This window comes from Actinia tenebrosa, unplaced genomic scaffold (assembly GCF_029948245.1).
Source record: "Actinia tenebrosa isolate PJP-AT-01 unplaced genomic scaffold, QUT_ActTen_1.0 PGA_scaffold0__85_contigs__length_37466705, whole genome shotgun sequence".
NCBI classification, from domain to species: Eukaryota; Metazoa; Cnidaria; class Anthozoa; order Actiniaria; family Actiniidae; genus Actinia; species Actinia tenebrosa.
This window is the reverse complement of record NW_028292569.1, coordinates 11844982-11868698: the sequence shown is the minus strand read 5'-3', so window position 1 is coordinate 11868698 and position 23717 is coordinate 11844982. Positions and strand designations below refer to the sequence as shown.

The 23717-nt window shown below is 35.3% G+C and overlaps 2 protein-coding genes across 12 annotated transcripts; one reads left to right on the top strand and one right to left on the bottom strand.

Moving 5' to 3' along the window:
• On the bottom strand, window positions 1–22811 carry LOC116307282 (uncharacterized). 9 transcript variants are annotated; one of them, XM_089030820.1, is made up of 11 exons: window positions 9347–10499; window positions 6790–8147; window positions 5853–6230; window positions 5630–5692; window positions 5132–5194; window positions 4641–4703; window positions 3602–3667; window positions 2769–3044; window positions 2462–2554; window positions 1493–1590; window positions 1–672 (listed from the first exon to the last, which is right to left on the bottom strand). In XM_089030820.1, the coding sequence occupies exons 2-10, from the start codon at window positions 6842–6844 to the stop codon at window positions 1511–1513; spliced, it is 1137 nt and encodes a 378-aa protein (XP_088886946.1). In that variant the 5' UTR covers window positions 6845–8147; window positions 9347–10499; the 3' UTR covers window positions 1–672; window positions 1493–1510. The 9 variants fall into 9 exon arrangements, with proteins under 9 accessions (XP_088886946.1, XP_088886942.1, XP_088886952.1 ...); XM_089030816.1 differs by lacking the exon at window positions 9347–10499 and adding an exon at window positions 9087–9213; XM_089030826.1 differs by lacking the exons at window positions 5630–5692; window positions 9347–10499 and adding an exon at window positions 9087–9213.
• LOC116307285 (glutathione synthetase) lies at window positions 3919–17256 on the top strand. Of its 3 annotated transcripts, none has more exons than XM_089030811.1 (13): window positions 3919–3935; window positions 10536–10611; window positions 11509–11675; window positions 12197–12245; window positions 12654–12727; window positions 12986–13066; window positions 13785–13865; window positions 13995–14064; window positions 14431–14552; window positions 15173–15242; window positions 15735–15816; window positions 16364–16544; window positions 17015–17256. In XM_089030811.1, the coding sequence occupies exons 3-13, from the start codon at window positions 11542–11544 to the stop codon at window positions 17139–17141; spliced, it is 1071 nt and encodes a 356-aa protein (XP_088886937.1). In that variant the 5' UTR covers window positions 3919–3935; window positions 10536–10611; window positions 11509–11541; the 3' UTR covers window positions 17142–17256. The 3 variants fall into 3 exon arrangements, with proteins under 3 accessions (XP_088886937.1, XP_088886935.1, XP_088886932.1); XM_089030806.1 differs by lacking the exon at window positions 3919–3935 and adding an exon at window positions 8958–9301; XM_089030809.1 differs by lacking the exons at window positions 3919–3935; window positions 17015–17256 and adding an exon at window positions 8954–9301 and having other exon boundaries at window positions 15735–15912; window positions 16364–16437.
• Window positions 22812–23717: the final 906 nt, after the last annotated feature.

The following is a 23717-nucleotide window of genomic DNA, read 5'->3' as shown; positions in this document are numbered from 1 at the left end:
TTCTTAATTTTAATAATTATAATAATATTTAATACTTGATATTGCGCATTCTAACATTCTAAATATGATCGAGTGCGCATAATACTTTATTTTATTTTTTTGTTTCGTTTCTGCTATCGCAGTAGTCTAGTAGACCTAGTTAAATTAATTTATTGCGCTGCACCAATATGTTTTTGTTTTAAAAGTTCACTTGGTAATTTTGATCGATTTTCCTACAATGACACTGACCAACGGAGCCAACTATAATAAATTAAACTTATTAATTCGATCACTTAATTATTCGATCTAGCAATACAAATTATACAAAATATTATTGTTCAGTAGATAGACTTTTCTCTTAATGTTAGTGTAGTTTGAGCGATCTGGTTCTTCTTTGCAAAATAATCAATTATTAATAAATGATAACAAGCTAAGGCGGTAGTCATGATATGCTAACTCTAATCTTAACTGTCTAGTCCAATATCAGTCAGTCAACAGCAATGCTCAACCAGGCTACGCCAACCTGATTCTATCACGAACATCGGTTGACAACCACTGGCCTTCTTCCCCTGGAAGCTGTCGTTATTTGATGGATAAGTAGACTTTTATACGTAGATAGTGTCATTGCTTGAGAGACTTTCTTACTTTCTCGTTGTATCTCCTGCCCGCTGTTGTCTGTGCATTAGGGCGTGTCTAAATGATAATAACAATAACAGTAATAATAATAATGATAATTTTACAAATGGTCTTGAGAACAGAAACTAAGCAATAATTTTTAGATATATAATGAGTCCTTTAATGCTAAGCATGTTTCGGCAGTCCAGCTGCCATCACCAGTAGTAGATAATATAGATCACAAAGCTAACTAGTTATATAGCAAAAAAATATATATCAATATGTATATAGTGATTACAATGTATATGATGCGTAAAGAAAACAATTGTGCTTAACTTGTTTAAGTGCTTAACTTGGCTATTGAGGGAAGGGTTTTCCTATCGGATATAAATTGATATAAAACTAGTTAGCTTTGTGAACTAAATCAAGGTTTTCTCTCCTTTTTTTTTTTTTTTTTTTTTTTTTTTTGAAAATACTTTACCCAATTTCTCTTCATTTGATATATCTGTTATTTTTTTGAATATTATTTTCCGAGATGACACACGAACCCAATATTTCGTTTAGATAATATTAGATTGAAATGAAATGAAAAAAACCTGCAGATTCAAAAATTGCCCATTGTATAATGAATAGCTGGTTTTTTTTTTTTTTTTTTTGGTTTTTTTTTTACTTTTCGAAACAAAATTTTTTTCATTTCTTTTTTTTTTTTTCAGTTTTTTTTCCAGCTTGGCTTGTTTTGATCTGAAGTCATAGTGAATAATAACTATCATGTAATAGCAAGTAGGACCATTCAACCCCCATGTAAGTAAATGTGGGTCGATGATCTATTTACCATTTTGTTCATCGCAGTCCTCTCTAGTTACGAATATTTAGATAATCAATTACTCAAGTCACCTACCTCATGTTTAGTTATGATTCAAAATTTCAATATCAGAAACAGGCTGACGACCCACGAAACGCCAATGATACCCAAGCATACGACATACAGCTTTTTATCTAAATGATAATAAATAAAAAAAATTTTGAGAATTTTTGGGGTACATGCAACGTCATAGCAACCGTGTTGGTCAACTATACAAAGCATTTCTATTTAGCTAGCTTCTATTGTTAGATCAACCAACACGGCCACTGTGTTATTTTTTTTATTTTGATTTATTTTTTCCTGACACAAATTTGAGTTGTGTGGCACGCCAACAATATGCTCTTCTCAAATTCGCTTAATTGGCCTTGATCCAGTGGCTGCAAGCCGACAGATGTTGTCGTTGCTGTTTTCATACATTCATTCTGTTTTTTTTTTTCATTTTTGAATTTTTTGATTTTTCCAACCACGACTTGATGACATTATTTCGTAATCCATTGAGCGAATTCGTTAAGGACTATAAGCCAGTTCAAAGTTTATGAATCGTTTTCCTCAGTGCGCATGCGATTTTATCCCGAATTTCTCATCTTCTTTTATTTAATTAAAACGAGAAAAGATGAGAAATTCGAGATAAAATCGCATGCGCACTGAAAACGGAACTCCGAACTGGCTTATAAAGTTAGATCAATTAGCAATTCCTAGATAGGTTCTGAAAAAGACTTGGTCTAGTATGTGGGCATTGAGTTAGCATTGAGTGCATTGTGAGACTGTTTTAGGGAATACGTTTCAAAACTAAAATATATATACAAATATATTCCATCGTCTAAAACAGTCCCACAATGGAATAGAATTCCAACTCAGCCAATCTCAGGATGGATAGTAAAGAAGATAAAGGTACGTATGAGGAAAAAATGCCAATCACTACATAATTATGTACAAGCAAAAAAATCGCCCCGCCAGGAAGCAAACAAAAAAATCAAACAAAAAAATCATTAAGACTATGCTTACGTTTCAATCCCGGATTACTCTTTTTATGACTGGGATGTTTATTCTCTATCAGAGCTCTCGCCTTGCGTCTTTTCTTGATGGTTGGACAAATACCTTAATGACAGTTAGAATAACAGCTTTAACTTATAGCTAGCTTCCTCCCACTCTTGTTATACTCTGAGGTGATGACACACAGTGTAACATTGTGCGCAATACTGCACTAATATTATGTTGGATCGTATCGTTTTACACTTCAGCATCGATTGCGCACTATGTTGCACTGTATTTCTGTCGCTTTAGGCTTTTTGATAAATAACGATGTACTTACACGAGTTTGTTACGTTAATTTCATGCTGGTCAAAGCCAAAGATGTCCTTTGCAAGACAGGTATATATACCATAATCAGTGTCTTGTAACGTTATCACTGATAGCTGACTTCCTTCTTTAGTTAAACGGCTAGAGTTAGTGATATCATTGCCAATAGGGCTGTACCATATAATATGCGGCCTTGCTGTTCCGATAACGAAACAGCGTATGATCAAAGACTTATTGTTCCAAGATTTGACGATATTATCAGAGAAAGATTTATTGATCATATGACTTGCTGCAGAGAAAAGCAGAAAAGGATAAAAGACAATAAAGCAAAAGATACAAACACAAATACTATTAAAACCTGAGCCAACTAATGAACACTGGTCTTGCCAGACAAAATGACAGTGAGTACAACTAGGATGTCCCATCATTCAAACAAGCAGCTAAGTAAAGGAATATTCGACCAAGATTAATTCAACTGCAAGTAACCAGGAATGGCATATTCAAAAAACGTTTTTGGGAATTTAGTGTGTGTTAAAGTACACATAACCACAAATGCTCTTGCCAACGACCAAACGAATGTTAGTTCGATCGGAACAAGCAAGTTATTGTTATTATAAACTTAAAATGTACTGTTAAATATTATGAAAAAGTACACTTCAATGGTTGTAAGGCATGCTTCGTGACTTAATTTTGGTGGTATTAAGTCAAACGATTTGTTTCGTTTTGTGTAATTTAAGGGAATTTGAAAGATTAATCCACAATAAATATAAATTTGTGCAAAGCATTTCAAATAATATATCTATAAAACATGCTAAACATTTAGATACTTTGGTTCAAAATGGTTACCCTTTAAAAGTGGCAATACTGGTTGTCTCGGTTCTGTTGAGTTTATTGGAAGATCAGTTGTATTTTCTGCAAAATGAACAAAATATTCAGGGTTGGATCAAGGATTCCATAGGAAACCCATATTACACGGGGAAATGGTGGAAAATGGCATTTCAAACTGACGGTAATTAATTAAATTTAAATACGCTGAAGAAAACCAAGTAAAAGTTTATCTGTTCAGATAAATGATTACCATTATAATACGCACATTTTGTTATTATTTTTGCAACACAGTTTGAGGGGATGGAAAGGGAAGTAGTCTGATTTTTGCCAGGATTTCAATAACCTCACAATTGTAAGTTAATTGAGAAAATGCAATAGAGAGTTTGAGATTGACGTTTTTTACTATGACCGCAAACCGCAAACCGCAAACCTCCAAATATCGCGTGACCTAGGTCTCGCGGTCAGGTTAGACGTCTGCAGTTCACGTAATTACGCCAAAGACACCTTCTAGCGGTAGGTGAAATACGGCAAGGGTTTTATATAACTTTAATTCAAGAAACCCACGTTTAAGGCTCGAATTAATAATGTTATATGTCTTTTCTTCTCAAATGACAGTGTTTAGATAGAATTCAACGACGAAGTATTTATCAATTTTCGTCATTTTTAAGTGATGACATAGCAATGAAGAAAAATAAGCATGGCGGCTTCGACAGGACTGTTTCCATGTGAAGCATGCATTTCAGTCCTTTTATTTCACCATGTTGACACTAAAGAAAACATTGTGCTTCTGCATGTGGTTGTGTTGTCTTAAATTATTATTATTATTTTCAAAGAATATGACACCTTTTTAATGGCCCTCGATGACCAATTCCCTACTTTGAGGTTAAAGTGTAAACGCCAATCTAAAAGGTATCATGGTTTCAACGTCAAAATTCTAACTGCAAACGTGTAACAGCGGTTTGCAGTTTGCGGTCATAGCGAGGAAACGTAAATCTAAAACTCTCTAATGCCAGTCCAAAAACGTCTTTAAAAATAATTCTTTTTTTTTTTTAAGTACCTTTTAATGTTGATAAGGTTGGTCGTTTAATTGTGGTTAACTTCGTGGTCGCCTCTACGTTTTCTGGTCACAAAGAAAAAAATACGTGTTTAGTATCCATCCATCCATCCATCCATCCATCCATCCATCCATCCATCCATCCATCCATCCATCCATCCATCCATCCACCCACCCATCCACCCAACCACCCACCCATCCATCCATCCATCCACCCACCCACCCACCCATCCAATCCACCCACCCACCCACCCATCCATCCATCCATCCATCCATCCATCCATCCATCCATCCATCCAACCATTCATCCAGGACGACGATAATTACCTACAACTGAGAGCATGACTTTGCTGTTTATTGGCGTCAAAATTCTAAATGCAAACGTGTAACAGCGGTTTGCGGTTTGCCGTCATAGCGAGGAAACGTGAATCTAAAACTCTCTAATGCCAGTCCAAAAACGTTTTTAAAAATAATTCCTTTTTTTTTTAAAGTACCTTTTAATGTTGATAAGGTTGGTCGTTTAATTGTGGTTAACTTCGTGGTCGCCTCTACGTTTTCTGGTCACAAAGAAAAAAATACGTGTTTAGTATCCATCCATCCATCCATCCATCCATCCATCCATCCATCCATCCATCCATCCATCCATCCATCCATCCATCCACCATCCATCCATCCACCCACCCATCCACCCAACCACCCACCCATCCATCCATCCATCCACCCACCCACCCACCCATCCAATCCACCCACCCACCCATCCATCCATCCATCCATCCATCCATCCATCCATCCAACCAACCATTCATCCAGGACGACGATAATTACCTACAACTGAGAGCATGACTTTGCTGTTTATTGGCGTCAAAATTCTAAATGCAAACGTGTAACAGCGGTTTGCGGTTTGCCGTCATAGCGAGGAAACGTGAATCTAAAACTCTCTAATGCCAGTCCAAAAACGTTTTTAAAAATAATTCCTTTTTTTTTTAAAGTACCTTTTAATGTTGATAAGGTTGGTCGTTTAATTGTGGTTAACTTCGTGGTCGCCTCTACGTTTTCTGGTCACAAAGAAAAAAATACGTGTTTAGTATCCATCCATCCATCCATCCATCCATCCATCCATCCATCCATCCATCCATCCATCCATCCATCCATCCATCCATCCATCCATCCATCCATCCATCCATCCAACCATTAATCCAGGACGACGATAATTACCTACAACTAAGAGCATGACTTTGCTGTTTATTGGCGATGACGTCCTCAACAACACGAGGCTGCATCCATATTCCCCACTGTCAGCGGCTGTTACGTTGTTAATGATCAATGTGGCAAGCGATTCTTTGAAAACCCTGGTAGGATTTAACAATCGAGGAGGACATGTATCTCTGTGTATTACCCATTTCCAGTTTTGAAACATATCCTCGCTTGCTATATTTAAAACAGTTCCTTTGCTGGTATAGAAGTTCCATTTAGGAGAGTTGATATCGAACTCTTTGTTTCTATCATCAACATGGTATTCCCACGCTAGTCGAGCTGTGCGTCCTTTAAACACGTACACTTTCCTAGGAGGCTCCTTAGTAAATCGAACAGATCCTGCAGAATAAAGTATGGCGAGAAAAAAAAACTGAGTTGCCCTCTTATGACTCTTAGTTGAACCTCGGCTATTTTGGGAATTTATTCATTTATTTGACTTCGTAGTTACAGACTATATGACCGATGTCAAGCAGCTTATGTACAATTATTATACAAGTATATATCACGATGTTTGTGCACGTAAATTTTAAAATTCAATCATCCCCTTACCGGCTTTGTCTCGTTTCTCAAGCAAAAAGAAAAAAAGGAAAAAAAAAAAAAAAAATATATATATATATATATACATACCCTCTTAAATTCAAGAATTCTTAGCGATTTCTTTCTTTACAATTTCTTTTAATTGAGATGCTTTCACGGTGTGCTTGATTTGCTTTATTTAATATTGATTTGCATATCATATTTATTCGTATGTCAGTATGAAAACAATATCTTGTAGTACTAAAGTGAAATTGTTTTTTGTTTTTTTTTTATGGGGCTACAGTTTACAACAATCTCTGATTTATGTCTATGAAGAAAAGTTTATTACACAACGTATAACTGTCTAAAAAAAATATGTTACCTCCAGAAACGATGACCATGCTCAACAGATACAGCAAACTATAATTTCCGAGCATTATATCAAAAACAACTTTGGAGCGTGGCGTCGGGTGAGCTATGCCTCATAGATAGATGTGATCTGTTTGAAACTGAAACTCGAAGTCACATTATATATAAATAGGGTTTCAAAGCGGGTTTGGAATAAGCAAAAAGCCATTTCGCTTTCGGTAACATTATTATTTATTTATTTTCATTGGTCATATTTAGCAGTATTCTTTATATTTGACTACTATAGTTATAACTACACTCGTTTAAAATGTTTGTTAAAAGTTAAACACTACATAACTTTCAAAACGAGTATTTACTGGTGCTCGTAGCGATACTTTCAGGAATTCGTGTTTTTAGTTTACATTTATACGAAAAGTGGATTCAAGTCTTCCTGCACTTATGTTTTGCCTCATATTTTCCCGTATATGTATGGCCCTCCCACTAAGTCAATAAGGACATAGTACTTGCGCATTACAATGCAAGGCGGCCGTTTTACTGCAAATAATAGTCTGCTCGTGCGCAGTAACGTTGCATTTGCCAACATGGCTCGCTTATCTGTGACTTGGTATGGCTGATAGATAACACTGAAGAACCACTAGAGCACAAAAAGAAAACGGGAAAATGATTTGAAAGATAAAACAATTACTGAACTCGGTTATCGCGAGATATCTTGATTCGTTAGTGTCTGCATTCATCGGCAAATAATTGCTCGATTGCTGGCCACTAACTAATCCCTATATTTTGATAAACCTTGTCCAATGATTGCTTGATATTTCCAACTTTGGACGAAGGTCCCTTATTTGTTGTGATTTCAACCTCGTTATCTATCAATTACCGAAACAATGCTAACTACTCCCTTTTAAAATTTTCACTTCATCGTGATTAACTTAAGTTCTGCTTGAGTTACAATATACCTCACCTGAAACGACAAAACGAACAATATAGGAAATCAAATATAAATGCCCTGATTCGTATTAATAACACAGAATAGAAGCAATAAATAAAGGATCCTGATCAAGGCAGCTTTATTCACTTTATCAAAGGCTTTTGACATGTCTAAATAAACGGCGTTAGTCTGCTTGGTAAGAAGCCCTGCTGTGTATAGTTTGACGCCAGTACATGATCTTGTATGTCGGCTAATGATGCATCGTTCTAGGACCTTTGAAACTATCGATAAGAGTTAAATTGGTAGTTACATCGATAGTTTTCATCTTGAGATCTTTGTCGCCCTTTTCGTAGTCGGGTAAAATGATTGCTAGCTTCCAGTCATCTGGGACGGCACCAGAACTAAGAGACTGGTATTAAAAATGGTATCGTGAGTGTCGGAGCAATCTGTTAACATGGAAGTTAAAAAGAGCTAGTGTAAATTTGTAATAGAGTGACGTTGATGTAATATATGAGAATATAAAATATTGTGAAAGAAACCTATGCGAATTTATTATGGATGTCGTATGGCTGAGTATATGAATACGCCTTTCTTGTTTACTTTAAACATTTCAATCTAGTACTTCGCTGACACGCGTGCTATTACTCGTTTTTAGACACGAATTGAAAAATGTGCAACTTATTTAATTAAAGTTAAATAAAATTGTGTTGTACATTCGAAATTCCTAGTGAAATAGCGTTCAAAAACGCTAACTTCTCTCTCTGCGAGCTTTTGACCTTGAGATATCGGAAAATAGCTCAATATTGTCACTACAGAAATAAATATTATCATAGTAAATAGTTGTTCATTATTTTTAACTTTCACGTGACGTCATGTGAAAAGCACACCGTTTTTTCTTCTTCTTCTTCTTCTTCTTCTTCTTCTTCTTCTTCTTTTTCTTTTCTTTTCTTTTTTTTTTTTTTTTTTCTTTTTTTTCTTTCTTTCTTTTTTTTTTTTGACCGTTAAAAGAAAAGGATTACTAAAATAATTTCGTATTTTCAATGTTTGGTTTTTTTAAAGAGTCAAATTCTGCAACGTAATCATGGTCATGCATTTTCAAAGCATTGATGAATAATACGTTTTTATTTTAGTAGATAATTATTAAATTTATTTCGTTCGATGAAAATTATTATTAAAATCATATTGAAGTGGTCGCAACAGAAATATGACATTTCATTAATTATGAGCATTTTAAAACAATCGCTCTTATTTTTGAACCGAGTGAGTCACCACGCACGGATTCAAAGCTGTTCTTTATAATAAAACCTACAAACCTATATATATCAGTGATGGATTTGAAGCTACATTTTGGTAGTGAAAATCTCACTGAAGAACGGTTGAATTACCTGGTTAGAAATTCCAAAGACTATGCCTTGATGAACGGCGCTTTACTGCAGTCAAAAAAGACGCCGGGAAATTTCGATCACGCGCCTTTTATGCTGTTCCCTACTCCTTTTCCGAAGAAACTCTTCGATGAGGTGAAGCAAGTGCAAGAAGACTTAAATATTTTAGTATATAATGTGAGCCAAAACCACGAATTCTTGAAAGAATCTTTAAAAGGGTCAGTAATGTATATGATTTTGAAATTTTCGTTAACATAACTAACCTTGTCAATATCATCTTTAAATACACAGGTCTTAAGGTAAGTAAGTAGTATAAAAAAATAGTATAATTATTACTATAGCCAATCAGACGGGATAAAAGAAACGGTGTGGTCTTGGTACAGTTCATTTCAATCCCAAACCGAAAAAGTGAAAGAAAAAAATTTTTGCATGACATCCGCTGCTGCCAAAAACCTAAAAGTGAAACACTTATAAAATTGTGGCCCTCATTTTTTATATACAAAATGTGACATCCCAATGGCCATTAGTGAATTTTTCCTTTTAGAAAAACCGGTTTCAAGAAAGTCTCCCTCGCATCCGTTTTTAGTGTCGGTAGTCAAAAGCTATAAGTAAAACACTTAGGTGGGTCATGACGTGTGCCCACGTGCCCATAAAAATTCAATGCGAATTCAGTGAAAAAATATATACTAACACGGACACTAAAAAGCAGTGTCTGAAGACAATTTTACTTGCAAGTCACTTGGAAGTCATTTAAAAATATCTCTATGAACGAGACGTGGGTGAAATGAAATCTTAACAAGACAGATATCGCATGACGGGCTCTTAATTCTTACAATATAACCGATATGCAAATCATGAATGAATGAAAACCTTTATTTAAGCAGGGTATTCCCTTCAGTAACAAAAATACTACTATCAACAGGAGTCCTATAAATTATGTTATATCTTTTGAACTGTAACGTTTCATGTTATGGTACGAGACATGGTTTGGTCTAAAGCGTTTTAAAATCTAAGCTTGATAGGAAATATGTTTAAGATCTATAGAAAATTCTGTAACGTTTATAGCTCTGTATCATCTAGTTGAGTTATATTTGCACTCATCCATTTTCATTCGGAAGATCACTACACGTCCTGAGCTTGCGCCTTAAAATTATCACTGTAATATACTGAAGGTCTGATTATTAATTTAGAAGCCAAACATTGCTGCGGGAGCTGTCAGTGTTAACTGCAAAGCTATGAAAAGGGCTATCTTCTATGATTTGACGTTGAGATACATGTAATGAAAACCGCAATAAAGAAATATTTCAACCATTATAAAGAGTCAAGATGAATTCGTCTTTTTAAGTTAAATGAATGTGTTAAATGAATGTTATTATTTCACCATCATTTAGTATGTTGTACATTTGGACCTGTATAATTGCAAAATTTCAGTCTTCTTTTAAATTTACTTAGGACTATCAAAGCTGATGAATTCATTGGTCGAATCTACGATATCTATGAACGAACAAGAAAGGAGGGAATATCACAGGTTTGTGTCGAAAAATATCAGCGTACAGAATTATAAGGAAACGTGTTTGGGAAAATACCTGAAAAAGCATCAGACTATTTGATATTATTTGTAATTATAATGCGATATTTTTAGCTAGTATTTGGACCATTTGAGATGGAGTGAAATCAGAAATTACAAGCTCCGTCAATTAAAAATTCAGAGAAACAAAACTGATCCGTTAAACCTCATGTTACGCCACAAAATGTAATAACTCCCACAAAATGTAATAACAACGCAAAATGTAATAATAACGCTAAATGTAATAATAACGCTAAATGTAATAACTTTTGACGCAAAATGTAATAACTGCTCTTACGCAAAATGTAATAACTTTTGACGCAAAATGTGATAACTTCAATAGCGCATTTTAAAATCAATGTTTACTGAATGGACGTAAACGACACGGTAGAACCGAACATAACAGAATAGAGAATCGTCTGGCGAAAAAAAAACTGGTTAGACTACATTCAAATTACGAGATATTAAACAAATGCCCGCGACTATTTTGCTAAGATTAAATGCTAATTTTTATGTATTTTTTCATTGCTAGTTGATGAACATTGATGAACATTTTGCGTCAAAAGTTATTACATTTTGCGTTGTTATTACATTTTGTGCGAGTTATTACATTTTGTGGCGTAACAGCACCTAACCCCTGATACAATAAATTCAGTATTGATTCTACTGAAGTGAACAGTTTTATGGGAAAAAATATCTCTCCATAATATTCGAATGCTACATATTAAAGTTATGAAGGAACATACTTCCAATGTGTCGATAGATATGACGTCATTCCACTCTGTTTAGCTAAGCATGCAAAAGCACGTGGGACATTTTTCCTTTATTCTAAAAATCTCTTTTTTGCTTTATTTGCAGCCAATACATGTTGGTATAGTCCGAGCAGACTACATGTTGGAAAGTGAAGAAGCAAATGTAAGCAGCGTCAAAGATTGCAATGAAAACATGAGCCTCAAGCAGGTTGAGATTAACACAATGGCGGCAGGAGTTTGCAGTACAGGATGCCAAATAACAAAACTTCACCGGTGAGCATATATTAGTTAAAATAAGAATATACCTAGGCATCAGGATACGATATTCAAGGGTAGAAGACTCACTGAATAACAATCCTCTTGATGTATATTGACAAGATAGGATTGAAACTAATACTTATTAGTTATCTATGGGAGAGAGTATAAGTTGTAATTTTATAGCTCTGAAGGAAGGTTCGCCGGAGGCGTTAACAAACCCTGTCTCATTTCCAGGAGTTAATTATTTATATTCTTGTGCAGTACGATGATGCTACCCATTAAAAAAAACAGTTCTTACAAGTGGTTGTGATGGGGATGGGGATGGGGATGGGGATGGGGATGGGGATGGGGATGGGGATGGGGATGGGGATGGGGATGGGGATGGGATGGGGATGGGGATGGGGATGGGGATGGGGATGGGGATGGGGATGGGGATGGGGATGGGGATGGGGATGGTCTACTTCCATTGCCTTCCCTTCAGGGTTTGTTTTATTTGCTTTTGTTTTTCAAACTGCTTTGCTCTTCTTTTATTTAAGTTATTTTGTTGGAATGTTAAATCAAGATTTTTCAGTTATATCTCAAAAGGTAATTTGCGAAAAGAATTCCTTTTTTAATGTTATTTTGTCTTCTTCTGGGAATACTCGGAAGCAAACAATAATGATAATAACCTTTATTTATGTGTCATAAGTATTTATAGCTTACATTAACGTACTCTAACTGGGGATACCTATCTAAAGATAAACAAATATACATATTATATAAAAATATACAATATATCATATACGGTGCGATTTTCACTCAGATCTCTTAAATTCAGAAATGTAGTGGGTTTTCAGGAGCAGATCGTTGAATTATGAAGCAGCCCTTCAACTTTAGATTTCGTTATGATCTATCTAGAAGCCTGATTATGGTGTTATGTACACCCCGAACCGTTTCTCAATAAAACGTTCCTTTACTTACGCTTTGTAATACTGTGTTTTATTTAATAACTAGATTCCGAATAATACGGCAGTAAGTGGAATAGGTGAAATCCTGGCTCAAGCATGGCAGTTATACGGATCCAAAAGGTAATAAATTACCTTTAATTGTCTTTCGCTCAGAGCTAGTCTCGATTTTTAATTTGATTAGAATATTCACGTGTTTCAGAAAAGGACACCAATGAATTCCAAAGTGTTTTTGTATTGCGGAATTTGATATACTTTAGTTTCTTCGCTGTTGGTATGTGAATATATTTTGATGCTGTAAACGAGTGTTTAAGTTTATTTATTATTTACCGTTATTCATATATTAATGTTTTCATATTGTTAATATATTTTCTTTTCCAGCGCAATCATTTTGATGACAACATTTCACGAGGACTCGGCGAAGTACGACCAAACATTAACGGAGTACTACCTGCATGAAAGGTTATTAGTTTTGGTTTTAGCTTTAAATTTAGTAATTATAAATACATATATGCATCCCCCTTTTTTCTATTGTGCTTCCTTTAAAATCCAGGTAAAACGATAGGAGAAAGGGGGATACATATAAATGTGTATATACATCGCTAGGTTTTAGGGATTTGATCTAATGAGATGCATAATGCAAAATATCCCATAAAGTTTGATATGCTTCTGATTTACCTTTATATGTATATAAAATATAAAATCATCTTTATGATATTCGCAATAACGATCCCACCAAACCAGTTTCCCGCCATTTTAATCTAGCTAACCATTCTCTTTCTGACTTCATTGTTTTCAGTCTTTCTTTGATTAACGGCAACAATGATTGTCGCAAGACCAAAGAAATGCGGCTTAATCACCTATTGGGCACTCTTAGTCCCAACGGGATTAATGAACGCTTTATTTTCAACTAACCTTTTCTTTTGTCTTTTGATTGTTTGTTTTCGTTTCCTTGCCTGCCTTGCTCTCATTGGTTTCTTTTGTCTTATTCTATCATATATACACTCTTCTCTACCACTTCTTTCTCTTTTACTCCGACGAAGTATAATTTGCCTTTTCATCATTACTGTTTCATTAGAAACACCGACGCAGCTCACACTAGTTTTTAGCTAGTTATATCTTCTTTGTATATAAAATAGTCAAATGTCTTTTTCTTATAGTTAATTCTTGATTTCAATAGAGTTCCAAGGATTAAGCTTATTAGAAGAACATACCAAGAGGTGTATAAAAACGGCAAACTAGTTGACAAGAAGCTTTTTGTGTAAGTACATATGACAACAAGGACAAGCAAGAATGTCTAAATGACTGGCAGCCGGTCAGTTAGTGTTTTCATAAAATATGTTGGATGGTTTACACCTACTTGCAAGTAATGAATTCATTATTTTTACAGGGAAGGCCAGGAAGTTGCTGTTGTATATCACAGGTATGGTATACTTCCAGGAGAATACCAGTCAGAGGATGTAAGTTTTAGTGCATGCAATTATTGATCTACCACGAAACTAGCACAGTTATATAGCAATTTTAAACTTACAGACTTGCCACCCATTTCGTCAAAAGGAATTTAAAAAAGGAATAAACAGAACTAAAATTAAAAAATTCCAGGGCTTTCGTTAACAGCTCTGGCAGTGCAATTTATTTTAATTATTTTTTATCGTTAAACATCTCGCATTCATGGTTAGATTTATCAAAAGTGTGATTAGCTTGCTACATATGTTGTTATTGTAGTTTTTATTGATGACTATAAATGCTGGTTATTGTCATACAATTTCCCATTAAACATTTTGTTTTCGATATTTTAATGTTTATCCTTTTTACTTTCTTGTAAGGCTTGGTCTGCAAGGCTACTCATAGAGAGATCTCTAGCTATCAAATGCCCAACTGCTGCAGGTCAGTTGGTAGGGACGAAGAAAATTCAGCAAGTATTGGCAAAACCTGGAGTGCTTGAAAAGTACGAAAGTAACTTATAACAAAAAAATATACTATTAAATTCGTAATAAGTTACCTTTTAATCCTATATACGTAACCGTACAATTATTTCCCAAAATTGGGCATTTCTTGAAAATGAAAAAGAATCCAGCTTTTACCCATATGGACAAATAGGTAGCTCTATATAGTTAATAGGAAATTGGGCTCAATGCTGCACGTCAATTAAGAAATAGTTATACTCGAAAACTTCCTGTGATTGATGCCAAATTTGGACTCGGCCTATGACCTCGTCCAATTTTGGCAGTCAGAGGAATTTTCCTCGTTCAATTATTCCTTGATTTGACAGCATGGAGACATATTACGTACAAAAAAGGGGAGGCTTGCTAGGTTTTCGGCGGCAAAATATCTTATTTATATATTTAGACTTTTTAATTAATCGAAAATGATTTGTATTGAAAATAACGGCTATATTTGTGTTGCTCCATTCAATTTTTGACACCAGTGGTTCATAACAGGCTCGATGGATCCGGGAATCGGAGATGGGGAACAATAATATAGACAACGGCCGTGCTCCTTGGGTCTACCCCTAAATAAGCTCATGAATAACGCTTGCTTTTAAAATGACTTTCCCTTAATTACCAGATACATATCTGATAAGGCTGCTGTACAGCGACTTAGAAGAACATTCACTGGTCTTTATTCTCTAGATGAGGTAAGGCCTCTTCTATAGTCATGCATTACTCAGTGGTACACTTTGTCTCCAAGAAAGTTAACCAGTTTAAATTAGAAGATCAAAAACAGTTTTCCGTGTTTGATACTCTGATCAAAACACGCGGGATGTTGAGAGAACACGAGAGGAGGGTAGGAAATCACGACGCGTAGCGGAGTGGTTTCCAGTTTCTCGAGTGTTCTCCCAACATCCCAAGTGTTTAGATGAGAGTATCAAACACAGAAAACTGTTTTTGATTTGTTTTATAAAATAACAAACGCGCGAAAAGATCGAAAAAAAGCTAAGTAAATTCTCCCTACGTGCTGTCTTATTCAAACTGACCAATGACCGCGCGCGATAGATTAAAAATACTCTCATCAAACATGGTTTTCGACCAATCATAGCGCGCGTATTATCCCAATTATTTTATAATAATTATTAAAATACGCTGTACATTATCATTGGCTTGTAATTATAATATGTATTTCAATGTAGGGACCAGAAGGTGACCAAACTGTCAAAATGGCATTCGAAGATCCAGATATGTTTGTCCTTAAGCCTCAGAAAGAAGGAGGAGGTAATCGTTCCCTCGCGGATCTTGAATATTTGACGATTAACCATTTTTATACAGATGATATTATTAGCCTTTAAGACCTTGCTGATGAAGACATGGGTAATTTGATAGCACTGATGTAATTATTAAAAATAAAGACAAGTAAAAATTACAGAACTCTTTCGGCTGCTGGATATATCGCAATCCCAGTTTCAATGCGCCTATTTCTTACGCAGAATCTATTGTTTGGTCAGTAGAGAGAGGAAGGTTTGGCGCCATTTGTTGTTTAAACTTTAGGGCAAGATAGGATAAATCTTTTACCTTGTGTAAAAGTCCACAAATGTTAATATACCTAACGATCAGCTTGCGCGAACTGTTTTCCTATTTCAGACCACTTGTCATTCCCTTGAGAATAATATCCTAATGTTTGTTTGAGTTTTATCCACATACGTTTTGGTTCTGATACGCAACCATTAAACAAATAAACGATACTCTTCAGAATGACACGTGATCTGAAATGGGAAACCATTATGCCCAATAAGCTAAATATAAATTGTTTGTCTTTTAACAGGGCACAATTTCTTTGGTGACGATATAAAGATTACGCTGAGCCAGGAAGATAGAGCGCAGTTTATTCTAATGGACAAAATACGAAGTCCTTCGATGAAGAACTACATTGTGCGGCCAGAACATAGCGAACCGCTTCTTACTGATGTTGTCCCTGAAATTGGCATTGTTGGGGTATACATTGCGTAAGTTCAAAATACCTAGCCATTAGCTATTATGTTATTTACTTGACCTTTTAAAATAATTTGAAGACTGACATCGTATAAGGAAGACTGGCATCATATCTCATTCCCATAATTGTGTATGTACTTTAAAAAGCCTGGTTAACACGAACGACGAAACGCAAATACATATACGCGAATCGCTAACAAAATTGACATGTGATCTGTAATGACGCAAATGCAAACGCAATAGGTAAGAAATGAACAAATTTTCATTTCATTGTACTTGCGAACTTTTAATCACGCAAACGAAAGTCTAAATATGTATTTAAAGTATAAATAATAATAATTAATGCGGATGCTCATCAACTTAACTTACCAAATCGTCGGGCCAACTTCAAGAAGGAAGAAGAATACACTTTAATTTACCATTCTAGAGACTCAATAACTCATGTCGATCCAAAACTAAAATAGTTATTTTTTTTCTTTGACAGCGATGGGGAAAAACTAATTGCCAACCGAGAGGTAGGACACACAATGCGTACGAAAAGCAGCCAGTATGACAATGGAAGTGTTTGTACTGGAATAGCAAACTTTGACAGCCCTTATCTATTTTGTTAGAATCTGCTTAACGAATTGAATTTAACCGTGTAAAGAAAAGTAATGGTAGTCTGAATAAACCAAACTGTGAATACGTAAACTAGGGTAAAAAAAAAAAAAAAAACAAGGTCAAAAAGGAATGCAGTACAGGCCTTTAGCAATTGGTAAGATGCAATGGGTAAGATGTAATGGGTAAGATGGAACTATCAGATCTAAAATAAAAATGTAACCTCTAAAGCAATTGCTTTTACTTCTTTTTAATTATCTACTTTTTTTTATGTCACATACATTTTCAAAAATGTACAAAATGATAGCAATTTTAAGATCTTTCATATTAATTTTATCTTTCGATTATTTCTCAAGATTGGTATCATTTAGTCACAGTTTGTCGTCACAAAAAATAGAGAAAGTGCCGACAGCCAAATAATTTTTTGAAGTGCTTCCAAGCTTTCAACGGCTAAAAAACCTACTGGTCAGAAGAACATTACATCTGTCTATTTGTTGTATATTTGAAGGTAATGGAAACAAGTTGAAAGTTAAAAAAAAAAACAAAAAAAAAAAAACTTCACTTAGTATTATTTAATATTAAAAAATTGTAGAGCATAAGTAAGGTACAAACTCTATCAAAATTAGTAAACATTTGTCAAAGTAAATATTGAGGCTGGATGAATCTATACAGTTAGCGTAGCGAGGGGGGGGGGGGGCACGGGGGCGCAAAACAAATTTTTGAAAAAAGAATGACAACGAAAAAAACATATCAAACCTAAACGAAAGAGGAAAATAAATTATTACAACCTACAAAAGTGCGAAGTTATCCGGACGGGCTACTTGTGCACTGCGAACCCGGTCAGAGCCTGGAATCTGCACGTGGGAATTTGAATTTTTTTCTTATTTTGGATCAGTGCCCCCCCCCCCCCCCCCCCCCCAGCTCCTAGGTCCTCGCTACGCCCCTGAATCTATATTTACATTCATGTTATGCAACTGGGTACGTATTTTTAGTGTACTATACATTTATACCTTCAATATTAAAGATACAAGATAGTTCTAGTTGAGTTGAATTCGAAGCTTAATCAATTGCTTTCAAATCCAGTATACGTGACTGTGCGGTTTCATCGCTGATTTCTTTAATGCGGTACCTTGTTATAACTTTTCTTAATTGTCCCGAGGTCTTCTTGCAAATTCTTTAAACGCTTTTTTGAATGGAAGGCAAAGATCAGGGCATAACTGTAACTGCAAATGTATATGAGGATAGATGTTTGTAGTACTTTGATCTTATTCTACAAAATAACGTACAATTTGAGCATTGTGAATGCTTTACACGGTTTTTATTGGAATTCAAGGATCGAGACAACAGTCGCGACAGGAAAAATGGTGCAATAGACTACGTCATCATTTTTCAACCCTTTATGAGGGATAAGTAGCCTTCCAATCCACCGCCCGCTGGATTCTCCCTTGAAATGAACTTCTAATTTTAAGAAAGTAATAAGGAGAAGATGATTCTTTCCAGTGCACACTAAATTAGTTTTCTTGGTTAGTCTCTAAATGATCATATAACTTACCTTGTAAAGGACAAATGTAATAAAAAGCACCACAATCAATAATCCAATGAACACAAAGAATGCAATAAGGTATGGTCTCCCACTTGATGGCTTATCTTTAGCTTCATTGGAAAAGAAAAATCATTACTTAAAAAAATATTTTTTAACAAATATTTTCAGCCTTTGAAGCATCATATATAACTTCTAATTTTGTCCCAACCCCTTCTTATAAATACACCCTCCAAAATGGTACATCAAGCAAATATAAGCCCAGGTTTAATTGTTTTCAAAACTAACTTCCAACCTTGCACTATTACCCTTATCGATACTGCCCATTATAATATATAATACATTGTAAATAGATTTAAGTTCCTGAAGCAAAAATATTACAAAGACACCTCGCAACATACGCACCTGCTGGTTTAGGCTTCAGGTTTAGTCTTTCTGCTGCAGAAATAAAACAGTCAATAGTTAAAAATTATTCGCCAAAGGCTACGTGATTATCGGTGGAATATTTACCGAGCTGCGTGTCGTCGAGCGGCGAGGTAAGTATTCACCGTAATCACTAAGCCTGAGGGAATAATTGTTTTAGTATAAGTTTAGACTTTTTAACATCAGAAAAAAGTCGAAACTCATAGCTAAAAAAAACATTTTAGAATTACTCCCGATCTTGCTAGCTCTGAAAAACCTCATTTAATAACTGCTCCAGCGATGATTATCGTCTTAGAATCACTGGTCCCTCGACCAATCACAGCTCGAGTAGTGAATATCATCTCAGAATCACTGGTCCCTCGACCAATTACAGCTCGAGAAACTCTATATTCAAGTCTTAAATCATGTACACTAAATTTATACATACCCATACCCATGCCATACTACAACAATAATTTCAAATAGTCAGGGACGGATCCCGGATAAAAGGGGTGTACGTGTGTGGAGTGTAGATTTATTGGCATTAGAGAAACTAACCGTCGACTATACGCAAAACAAAACAAGATGATAGCTGGGGCATGCTCTCATGGTAATTTTTAGAATATGGCTTCCATGCATGTGTTTTCTTCTGCATTTTGAGGACATTTCTGGAATGTGAATATGATATGAAAATGTGTTCTAGACGGGAAAATGCTCTACTACTATAAATCCTACACTAGGAAATCAATATCCTTAGTAGGGTTTATCTTTTAGTTTATTCTATTTAACCTACCGAAACACGTTATATTGTATCCTTTGAGCCGTTTTTCTCGCTGCGCCCTTTGAAGGAAACTGAACGCATACGTTCTATTTATTGCCTTGGTGAATGAGATATAAAATCCAACTCTAACTGTTTTGTTTATTTTCCTTTTGGGTGAATACAGAAAGAAAGAAAAAAATGGTCAAAAGGTAATATTATTAACATAACTTCAGAAGGGTCTCATTGGCAGCGGACAATTCTGTAGCAGTTGTGCGCGCGCATGCACTGCTACGCCTGACTAAAGATGTTACTTTTCTGGGTTCCTTCGTTTGCTTAGTTGGCTATAATTGCCGCCGCATTTTAAATAAAAAAGAGAGATCGGCCTGAACTACCACCCTACCACCCCCTGCTAACACCTAATCAAGAATCCCCTTTTAACCCTCTCTCATCCTTTTTTCCCGAAACCACATATATTGGGTTGACGCCGGAATTAGTGGGAAGCCAGTATACACGTGCCCCCCAAAGAAAATATTTTTAGAGGCCTGCCCCACCCCCCCCCCCTCCCCCACCACCACAAAATATTGGTTCTTAATCGTCTGCATTCAAACAAAACAGCGGTCATTATCACAAGGAATGGTAGCTAGTTAGGACCGAGAAGATTAATGAAAAAAGATAGGCAAGTTTATTGTATTTGTATTATCATACCATGAAAAACCTGCAGAAAAATACCTGCAATAATTTATTTTGATTCCGTGGTTAATAGAAATATTCCAGTAAGCGTTTCGAATCTGGAACAAAAAATTATTTATTAGATAGTAAAAAACTTGAAGTTGAATTTTATGAAAACTTCAAAATGGTTGGTTGGTTGGTTGGTTGGTTGGTTGGTTGGTTGGTTGGTTGGTTGGTTGGTTGGTTGGTTGGTTGGTTGGTTGGTTGGTTGGTTGGTTGGTTGGTTGGTTGGTTGGTTGGTTGGTTGGTTGGTTGGTTGGTTGGTTGGTTGGTTGTTGGTTGGTTGGTTGGTTGGTTGGTGGTTGGTTGGTTGGTTGGTTGGTTGGTTGAGTTAATGTAAACTAATTTGATGGCTTAAAAACTTGAAAGGACGTTTCTTTTTCTTTTTTTCTTTCTGTCCCCCAATCCCCTCTCCCACCCCCTCTCCCACCCCCCATCCCACTGTCCCCAACCCATCCCCCATATATTTAAATTTTATACAGTGTTCCACGATTTGCTGCTAGTCACTCTAAAAGTCCCTCCTTTTCAGTCTCTCTTCTATGTATGGGAAAAGATTATTCTCTGGGTCCGTTGTATCTAGTTTTAACTGCATATTTAATTTCTAATCTTAATGAACATTGCATTTATGGGAAAGAGAGTAAAACAATTGTTCCTCATGATTTTTAGCAAACAAATAAACTGTATCGTTCACATCATACTTGGGAACCCCTCTATAGAAGATGTCCAGAAAGATATGTTGTTTAACCACTGCTACTATTGCACAACTTCTCAATGTTGTTACATAGGGACCAACTTAATGATCAAATTAATAGAATTTACAACTTCTCTTAGACATCCTTTTATTTATGGTACTGTTCTTACTTACCGCAGCTTTAACAGTTGACTCACTCTCTTTACCCACGATGCGATATGATAAACAATTTTTTATAGCGACTCCTTCGAAGTCGGTAAATCCTAAGACAAATTATAAATATTACTGAAATATTTTATTCTTCAAGTCTCTCAGTCAGTCAGTCATGCAGCCATTAATTTGTTCATGCATAATTAGTTATTTTCGTTTCATTACCTGCCTCACTAGTTTGCGATGGCGATGTTCTTTCTGCAACACATGGAATGGTAAAAAAAGTAATGCTAAATATGAATCAATATGAATAAAGAAATTTTAAATGATAGTAGTTATCACAAGGCTCAACACCAAATCTGACGATACTGACGCGGCCACACTTCGAGATGGTTTTTTTCCCTGCGACCATGATCTCACTATGTGTCCTATTCGTATGAAAGAAAATTCACTGCAAGCGATATAAATATATACCTTTGTCACGAACGATCAATCTGAATACTTTTTTTTGACGATAGTTTTTGTCAGAATCCTCGCGTACAACGGTCATGTACGTATTGGTGTCTTTCAGCGACAGATTTGACAACAGAAACCAAGCATAGCCTTTAATTAGACTACCAACGAATGATACTCTTCCCTTGTAGTTTGCTGCTGGACCATCCAAATCATCCCCACAAGTTATCTCATCTTTTCCTGGTTTCATTATTGCAGTTATAAACTTTGGAACTGGATAACTTTCATTTCCATCAAGACCGAACTTGGCACCAAGAATGGAGTTGTTACGCGACGTATTGAACTGGAAGGTTACGTCTTGTTTAACTACACCAGTCACTTCGGAAGAACTTGGTTTCTCACTGAAGACTATACAAGGAAGATCGAAAATAATAATCCAAAATAATCGATAACAAACGAAAATAAAATTATATATATAATTATATAATGATATAGTGCTAGGAAGATGATCACCATGTATTTCAAACTCAAGAAACTTTTACTACGCTCTACCGAACTGATGGTTTAACGAGGTTACCATAAATTATATATTCTAGTTGAGTAAATCAGCTCAGTAAGTGTGTTTGACTGGGCCTTGATGGCAAAGAAAATATTAATACCAATGAATTTAATGATATTAATGAATGATAAAGAGTTATAAAGGAATATACTTAAACGATCGAAATGTAAATATATATATATATACATATTATTATTTTTTGCTTAGCATCATATCGTTGGGTCTACGTACCTTCACGAATTAGAATCAATGTAACGAAAGGAAATATTAAACTACGGAGCGAAATTGTATTCTTTCTTGTCGAAGCCATCTGGTAGTCTTTGAAACAACATATAACTGCAACTCGGCTTTAAATGACACAAACTATATTGTTCAGTGGTTCTGGGGAATGTTGGCCCAACATCCGGACATTACGTAAAGTTATTTTAAGTCAGGGTCAATTATTGATTAAATGTTACGCATTCGAGAGACAAAATGCACTGTCATGCATTCGATCGACTCAAAAAGTAAATAAGGGGAAGCCCCTTTTTAGCAGCTATCAGATAACTTGCAAAAATCATTGCTTATATCTACTCTTTGCAAACAAAAATATGCCCATGACTACAAACTATTATAAATATATTTCTTTTTGATTGATTACAGATAGAACTATTAGAATCTAACAACCAAAATTTCATCTAATAAACAGAACAAGGGGTTTTTCAACAGTTAGGGTTGACTTATTAATGCAATTTCCGGAAAGCCGGCTGATAAATATGACAGTTTTAATTAATCCCATTTTATGGCGTCATCGACCAAAAAAAAAAAAAAAAAAAACCCCGCTGAAAATGCATTAAAGTCAAAATCAAAATATATAAGACAAATTTAAAATAAATTATAAGTCTTAATTAAACCATACAGATAGTTCTGCATTGCCAAACTCATCAAAAGTAAATAAAATGAATTTAACTTTATTTAAGTCATTGTGACAGGTGGCAGGTAGCGCAATCAATAGTAACTGATAACCTGTGTGACCCAGACAGACTGCCAAAAAAACTTAACAGGGAACCCTTCTCAACTTTCAAAACTAGTTTATGTACATTGTGTTAATGAAGTTTTATTGATACTCTTAATACTTTTTATTGTGTAGGAATTCTAACATCATAGCTGTAAGCTGCTGATACATTTTAGTCTGCGGTCGGATATTGTTTAGTTTCGTTTTTTGAGCCCGCAGCTGGATGAACTGCATGAAGGCTTGTTTATGGAAACGTAGACTTACTCTCCCATACGTTAACGATTTAGTAAAGGCCGGTTTAGACGGTACGAT